At 50.0% G+C, this 8,742-nt stretch overlaps 1 protein-coding gene across 1 annotated transcript in view; it reads right to left on the reverse strand.

Moving 5' to 3' along the window:
• GPC1 (glypican 1) overlaps positions 1-6,796 on the reverse strand; it is a 224,487-nt gene extending 217,691 nt beyond the window's left edge. The window contains exon 1 of the mRNA XM_064457300.1: positions 6,074-6,796. Within this exon, the coding sequence (XP_064313370.1) occupies positions 6,074-6,230 (157 nt within the window). The 5' untranslated portion in view covers positions 6,231-6,796. The remainder of the gene's footprint in view (positions 1-6,073) is intronic.
• Positions 6,797-8,742: the final 1,946 nt, after the last annotated feature.

Below are 8,742 nucleotides of genomic sequence, written 5' to 3' on the forward strand. Positions count from 1 at the left end.
CTTGAGAAATCCCGTCTGCTTTGAGTAACTACAAACCAAATATAACAACCTCAAAAAGTGCTGGAGCAACAGTGTGCCCTTTCAATTAAGGGGTAAAGAACTTCCTTGGGAGTGAAGGAGCCCCAGATTTTATTTTTCGTACTACAGATGCAGGTTTGCCCATGTTTGCATTTATGCCTTTTGTACTGCAACTGCCAGAAGTTAAAATAACTTCCAATATTGGGTTTCATTACTCTCTTTGTTCTCCGAGAGCCTCATCAAGCCCCATCCTGTAGGCAGACCTGTTCTCTACTTGGCTAACACTCTTCCAAATGGCTCTAACACATACACTTGACACTGTTTTCCTTACAAAAACCAAATTATCCAGCCTAAAAGGACCAAAAGATGTGGCTGGATGAGCAGCAGTGTGGCCTGGCAAAGTCCAGCTGGCTTACACCTATCACCCGTGTCAACAGGCTCAACCCAGCAGTGACCCAACTCTACTAAGGATTAATCTGGGGAATAAACAAACCAAAGCAAAGTCTAGCCCAAACAGCGAGCAAGGTCCAAGCACATCCACATCAAATCACAACTCTCAAGTCTTCTCCAGTACATAAGAGAAATATCTCTGCTTGCAACACTGGGGAGCAGTCGCCCATCCAACATCTTAATCTTAATCTTAAACCACTCCAAGACAGCACAGAAAGCTGGATATCCTCCCCAAAGCACAATACTTCCTGCCATCAGCTCACTCTCTTTTGTTACAAACCATGCTGTGTGCCCAAGAAGATCAACCTTTAATGCAGGCACTGAGGTATGCCTAGTGCAGGGCACCTTTCTCCCGCAGCCACCAGAGTAGGGGACCCACGATAGGGTGATGGTCTCTGGGTAGCACGAATGCGAGAAAGTATGAACTGAGGGTTGCAACCTCCAGAAGATTTGAGAGGGAACAGAAGAACTGGAAGCTCTCAAACTGTTTGTCCGTATTTTGTAACAATCACAGAGAAGGGGTGGGGGTCGTCCAGCCAGTAAGCAGGAACACTCCCCAACACACAGGAAAACTTTTCTCAAGTTAGTACGTCTTACAGAAGCAAGTGTCGTAACTTTCCCAAACCAGAGGGGTAGGGAGCATTTCCCCCAGCATTAGAAACTTTCTTCTAGGCAGATCTTCACCAGAGACTCTGGGTACACGTCTGTCTCTCAGGATTACTAATACCAACAGACACTTCTTTCATGTTTGGGAGTTTTGCCATTGACTTCAAAGTAGTAAGATATAACACCTTGCGTATTCCCTAAACATGCTTAATAACAGTACCCAACACATTTAAAGTGCTTAGACATGTTAAAGGCATTGTACAACATTAGCAAAAAAACAGGAACCCCTGTCTAGGTGGTTAATGAGGAATCTGGTAAGCCAAGAGTCTATCCCTGAATCTGATGCTTATCTATTAGCCAGCTAATAACTGTGCGACTACTTCTCTAACTGATCTGTACAGTCATAAGCAGGGACTGTCTTCTGCTGAGCTGTGGAGACTTTGTATTACTCATAATCCTCTTAAATCATAACAAAGAGTACAGATTAGAAGGTGTAAAGCATGCAATAAGTGTTCAAAAACCAACATAAATGCAGCCATCTCAGCCTGAATCAGAGCCTGCATCATGGGAGCTTACTAAACTCCTTTTGAAGTCAAGTTCTGGGGGTGCAAGCAGCATGTGGTTTGGCTCCTGGTGCTGGGCTGGTGTGACGGCAACACACATCAAGCAGTGCCTGGAGCCAGTTCAAAGCAGACAGGAGCAAGGTCAGCCTAGCACGGCAGCACTGCTTGGGGGACAAGGCCATGGGGCTAAGAAATTAGTTTTGCCCATTTGCTTCAGGGCAAGCAATGGAAAGAGAAGGAACAGCAAGATCCCCTTAGAAAGGGAGAAAGTAAAGGGCTTTTGCCTCTGGAGGGCTTGGAAATAAGACAAAAATGTGGTTCTTGGTGTAGCTCTTGAACCTCACTGGATAAGGCCACCATCAGGAAACAGCACAGGTCTAAGTGGAGTCACCACTGAACCATCTTCATCAGCATTTTTTAACTTAGTCAAAAGCTGTCATAGAATCATAAAATCATTTAGGTTGGAAAAGACCTTTAAGATCATTGAGTCCACCTTAGCACTGCCAAGGTCACCACTAAACCATGTTCCTAAGCACTACAACTACATGTCTTTGAAATACCCCCAGGGATGGTGATTCAACCACTTCCCTGGGCAGCCTGTTCCAATCCCTGACAATCCTTTCAGGGAAGAAACTGTTCCTAATATCCAATCTAAACCTGCTCTGACGCAGCTTGAGGCCATTTAATCTCATCCTATCACTTGTTACTTGGGAGAAGAGACCAACACCCACCTCACTACAACCTCCTTTCAGGTAGTTGTAGAGAGTGATAAGGTCTCCCCTCAGCCTCCTCTTCTCCACACTAAACGCCAGCTCCCTCAGCCGCTCCTCATAGGGCTTGATCTCCAGACCCTTCACCAGCTTCATTGCCCTTCTCTGGACACGGTCCAGCAACTCAATGTCTTTCTGGTAGCGAGGGGCCCAAAACTGAAGACAGGATTTGAGGTATGGCCTCACCAGTGCCCAGTACAGGGTCACGATCACCTCCCTGCTCTGGCTGGCCACACTATTCCTGATACAAGCCAGGATGCTGTTGGCCTTCTTGGCCACCTGGGCACACTGCTGGCTCATGTTCAGCCAGCTGTCAACCAGCACCTCCAGATCCTTCTCCACTGGGCAGCTCTCCAGCCACTCTTCCCCAAGCCTGGAGCGTTGCATGGGGTTATTGTGACCTAAATGCAGGACCGGACAGTGAGCCTTATTAAACCTCATACTATTGGCCTTGGCCCATCAACCCAGCCTGTCCAGAGCCTTCCTACCCTCTGTAGAGTCTTCCTACCCTCAAGCAGATCAACACTCTTGCTCAACTTGGTGTTGTCTGCAAACTTACTGAGGGTGCACTTGATTCCCTTGTCCAGATCATAGGTAAAAACATTAAACAGAACTGGCCCCAACACTGAGCCCTGGGGAACACCACTTGTGACCAGTCACCAACTGGATTTAACCCCATTCACCACAACTCTTTGGGCCCGGCCATCCAGCCTGTTTTTTACCATAGCTAAGAGTACATCCGTCCAAGAAATGAGAAGCCAGTTTCTCCAGGAGAACACTGTGCAAAACGGTGTTAAAGCCTTTACTAAAGTCCAGGTAGACAATATCCACAACCTTTCCCTCATCCACTAAGCAGGTCACCTTGTTATAGAAGGAGATCAGGTTAGTCAAGCAGGACCTGCCTTTCATAAACCCACACTGACTGGGCCTGATCACCTGGTTGTCCTGTATGTGCCGCATGATGGCACTCAAGATGATCTGCTCCACCACCTTCTCCAGCACCGAGGTCAGACTGACAGGCCTGTAGTTTTCCAGATCCTCCTTCTAGCCCTTCCTGTAGACAGGTGTCACATTTGCTCATCTCCAGTCAACAGGGACCTCCCCGGTTAGCCAGGACTGCTGATAAATGACGGAAAGCAGCTTGGTGAACCCTTCTGCCAGTTCCTTCAATTCTCTCGGGTGGATTCCATCCGGCCCCATAGGCTTGTGTATGTCTAAGTGGTGTAGCAGGTCACTAACCATTTCCCCTTGGATTATGGGGGCTTCATTCTGCTCCCCATTCCTGTCTTCCAGCTCAGGGAGCTGGGTACCCAGGAACAACTGTTCTCTTACCATTAAAGACTGAGGCAAAGGCGTTGAGTACCTCAGTCTCTTCCTCATCCTTTGTCACTATGTTTCCCCCTGCATCCAGTAAAGGATGGAGATTCTCCTTAGCTCTCCTTCTGCTGCCAGGAGGAGTATTCATATAAAAAATTTTATTGTTGTTTGTTGATGTGTAGGCATTTACAAGTGCCAATCAGGTGTAACCTGACAAGACCCTCTACGTACCAATTTGAACCACCATGTCAGCAAACTGAACTGAAGCTGTTGAAACCAGCCTTACGCAATAATTGAATATTTCCACAAAACATGGAATTATAAACTGCATGATCCTGAACTTATTACATGGGGATACTGCAGTAGGGTCTCGAGAGTCTTCCTTCTGGACACAACAGAACTGGCATGAACTTCTGCACTAACCTGCATAACTGCTAAAAAGCATACACAATACACAACACTGTACATATTAGGAACATTTCTGAGGTTAGTATTAACGTACATCAATGTTTTAACTGTACTGGATACATACGACAGCAATAGAAAGGGGCATTCCTGAATATGTATCAGTCAGAAGGTACGCATGATAATTACCAATGAAAATCATTAAGTCCGTTAACTGTTTTAAATACCAGGCTAATATTATCAGCAGCAGGTTTATGAGTGGAACCTTCTTCCCCCAAGCACTTCTTCATATTATTTTCCATGCGGTATTCCTCAGGTTTTTATAGCATTTATCTACCGAGTTTCCCTGTTTACAGTAACAGCCAGAGATGCTCAGTTTGATACTGTAATTTTAACCCCCATTGCTCAAGACTGTCAGCATACATGCTCGTAGCAACAAACAGCAGGCAACAAAACTCCTGGTTCCTAGAGATCTTCGTGTCCTCCGTCACTTTTTGAATCACAATGATTTGTGGGCACAAGACGCTTTACTCGCTGCTAACCTGCGATACGTGATACTTGTAACCGCAGCTCACACGAACCTGAACGACTGCCCTGTACCACTACCCCTGCATACAGTGCTGTAGCCACCTCCCCGAGTATTTGTAAGTATTCAGTCTTCCAAGAACTTTCCACTTGAAACATTACTACAAGTGTGATTGCATTAGCAGTCATTAGATGCAAATTTATAAAAATACAGTTTCTTGCTCAACTGAATTACGATTCTATTAATAGTGATGTTCAAATGATTTTGAACCTCCCCACTGTTTAACTTAAAAGATCGCTCATTTTATTTTGGAAATTTACTCTTTGTTGCAACTTGACAAAGAAAGTATTAATTTGTTCACGTTTGTGACACATTTATATGGTTCAGCCTTTTCCATTCATGGGTCAGATAATGAATTGGCTTCCCTAGAAAACTACACAATGAAATATTCAACATAAGGCATTCTGTAGCTTAGATGTGAACTACAAACTGCAATTTTATTGGGATGTCCCTGTAGGGTGGCTTTGGCACGTACGCCTGCATGTTTTATGCTTTGTCTGACGAAGGAAGCTCCCACAACTGAGGGGAAAGCTCTCAGATATGGGTCACAAGTGCGTGTATCAAAACTTCGACGAGAATGAAAAAAACCAAACGATACCTCAGCATATTTCCCCCCCAAAGCTTTCAGGACAAAAGAAAAAACAAACGAACAAACAACCCCAACCCAGCATAAACCAGAACTTGAATATTCCTTGGTATTTCAGTGGTTTTCTGCAAAGAAAAGGAAATCAACCAAGAGTTGTCCAAAACCAGAAGGAAGGCAAGAGGACACACTCCGAGGTTGCTCGGGTTTCCTCTACGCTTTACACGCTTGACACAGGGTCATTTTGCTCCCGCTTCATTTTTAACAACAGACAAATGCCATTTACAGGCTTGTTTCCCCACCCAAAAGAAGATTAAGAAAAATCAATTCTTCTCTCTCATAACCTTATGGCACTTTCCAGCTCCAACACCAAAACCCATTACAGACCGATTATCCTGATTTCTGAACCAAGCCCCTGAAACCTTTTCAATTGTACTCAGAAGAAACGAGACAATGGGGGGGGGGGGGGGGGGGGAAGAAAGAAAGAAAGAAAAAGGCAAGCCACCACGGAGCACTTGGTGCGATCACCCCCCCTCACAGCTCCGTCCGCATCGCCACCGAGGGAGCCAGCACCCTTCCCGCCCGGGCAGCGGCTCCGAGGGGTGCTGCGAGGGGAGAGGGGATCCCCGCCCCTCGGGGAATTCTCTCGGGTCCGACTTCTCGCCTCCCACAGCCCGAGACAAACTCCAGCGGCGGGTCCCGGGCGCCCCCCCGCCCGAGCCCAGCCCGGGGAACCCCCGGGTCGCACTTTCGGCCACCGCCCCGCGGGACTCACCGGAGATCTCGGCCTGGGGGACGCCGCTGAGGCTGAAGCCCTTGGCCCCATACAGCTGCCGGACCTCGGCGCAGCTCCTCGCCTTGCTGCCGCTGTCACCGCGAGCCGGGGCGGAGGCGACACACAGCAGCCAAAATCCCCACGGGAAGAAACGCATCCTTCTCCGCTGGCCCCGCCACCTGCCGTGCGAAGGGCAAAGCCAAGGTCCCGCAGCGGGGAGGCGGCGGGGGTCCCCGGGGCGGCGCGGTGCCGTGCCGGGGGGTGCGGGGCGCGGCCCCCTCCCCGGGCAGCCCCGCGGGATGGCGCGCAGCGGGCGGGGGACCCCCGGGGCTCAGGCGCTGCCCGCGGCGTGCGGGGAAGGCGCCGCGAGTTCAATCCGGGCGCCGCCGCGGCTCGGCGGAGAGGGGCTGAGATCCAAGTTTAGCCGGGCCGGGCCGCTTTAAAGCTCCGGAGCGTGACCGCGGAGAGGGGCTTTTGTTCTTAGCGCGGCTGCATCCCCAGGCAGTCCCGCCGCGATGCTGCCGCTGTGGCGCCGCCGGAGCGGGGCGCGGAGCGGGGCAGGGAGCAGGGCTGCTTCCGCGGCGTGGCTCAGCCGGGCCGGGCTGGGCTCGGCGGGCCGGGTCGGGTCGGGTCCCGCTCGGGTGGGTCCCTGCGTCCGGCGGCACCGCTCCACCTGCGCGGCGAGGCGGGCGGCGGGGGAGGCTCCCGAGCGAGGCAGGGCTTCCCCCGCCGGACGTGGCATCACGCCGCCCGGCGCCAATCCCGCGCAGGGCGCAGCCCCCCGCCCCGGGGCCCGGCTCCGCCCCCGCCGCCGCCGCCCCGCGCCCCCGCCGCCGGCGCCGCCGCGCGCCCCGCTCCGGCCCGGCCCGGCCCGGCCCGGCCCCGGGAGGTCCCGGCTGTGGCGGCGGCACCGGCAGCCCCTTCCCCGGCGGGTTTCGAAACCAGCCTTGGAGCAGCAGCGACAGCTGGGGCGCCCGGGGGGGTCTTTCGGGAAGGACGGAGTGAAAACGGGCGTTAAAGCCGTCTTTCTCTGCCTGATGGTGGTGGTCCGCGTGCGTAACCTGAAGACCCCCAGTTCGGTGGGAAAACAACCACGTAGAAGACTTACCTTGTAAAACATGCAGCGAGACCAGTGTGTCGAAAGCATCTTAAACGACAGCCTGGGAACCCCAGCAAGGTCCTGGGGAGGCTAAAAGTGGCCCTCTAAGAGCACATGTGGGAAGAGAGGAATTTTCAGCACCAGATTCTCTGCTTTGGAGTTTCGTTCCTACAGCAGCCTGCCAGCTCCCAAAACTGGTGCTCTGGCAGCTCTGCCAGCGTGGTTTAGACTGTCCCACAGAACTGAGGCATCTGTGACCACCTGTGTGTCAAGGTAATGCCCGTGTGTTTCCCCCCAGGTGAGCCCTCAGGCTTTTGGCCAGTATCCAACACATTTCACAATGGACAGAGGACCCAAAGATCACTCCCGAGTCTTCTGGGAGCAGTTGTTTTCTGTGATAAAACCTTACTAGACATCAGAAACACCACCACCACCATGGTCTTCCCCAAAACCCAGCAAAATTTATCAGAGATTGTACCTTTTGGACTAGTCACTCAGGCATGCAAAAATACATGGGTAAGTGGGGTTGTTCGTCTTGCTGCTTCAGAACTGTTTGTTATCCTGAGGAATGAGTAAGGGAGAAGTAAGTGACAGCAAAGTAATAGCCCCAGGGAGGGAAAGGGTGGCAGGAGGGAAGAGAAAAGTTGTTGCTTTCCTATGAAATCGCCTAATGATTTCCAATGAAATCTTCTTAATTAAATTCATCGATGAGATACGACATAGCAGATTAAGAGGATCTAATTGCAAAGACGGGTAATTTTGTGTAATAAAGATGTGGCTAAAGTGACATATCATTGTCACCAAAAGTTAAAAACTATGAGTCAGATACACCCCACACACCCCAAATCTTAATTGTTTTTCACATGACATTGTGCCTTTTGGTCTCTTGCTGTAACTCTCTCGATGCAGAGATTAGAAGCCCAAGGCTTGCAGATTCCCCAAAACTTGGTACAACTCAACCCGGCACTTGCTTTGCGGGCGTTCCGGAGCATGGAAGTAGGTCTTGCTCCTGGAAATATGTGGAAAAAAATTGCCACTGATGATGTAAAGTCTGACCCACCTTGTTTTTGAAAAGGATCTCTCTTGTAAATGCAAGAGTAGTGCACACAGAAGAGGTTACCAAGTATGTTACGTGGCACAAGGTTATTTCAGCCCTTACTCCTGGCTATTTATTCTAATTTTAGAACAATAACCCTTTCGCCACCCCAGGTTTTGAACGTACCGCTTGGAGACCTATGTCAGAGATCTCATGTAATTAATCCAACTACAAAAACAGCAGAAAACAAGCACCAGAGGAATCCATACAAGAATATATATTGCCAGGACTACAGGAATACCAGGATCTTGGTTCCTCCTCCTGGTACCAGAGGGAAAATCAAATACAAACACACATTTAACAATCCTCTCACTTGGGTCTGTTGAGGGGAATGAACTGCAGGAATGCAAACTCCAGAGACAAAGTACTTGATAGAGAAGAAAGGCAGAGTCATAAACCTCTTATCTGGTCTGGCTGCTATAGAATGACTTGGGATGACACAAGGGACCAAACTAGTACCTAATTTTCTCTTTT

Source organism: Phalacrocorax carbo, chromosome 7 (genome assembly GCF_963921805.1).
Source record: "Phalacrocorax carbo chromosome 7, bPhaCar2.1, whole genome shotgun sequence".
Lineage (NCBI taxonomy): Eukaryota > Metazoa > Chordata > Aves > Suliformes > Phalacrocoracidae > Phalacrocorax > Phalacrocorax carbo.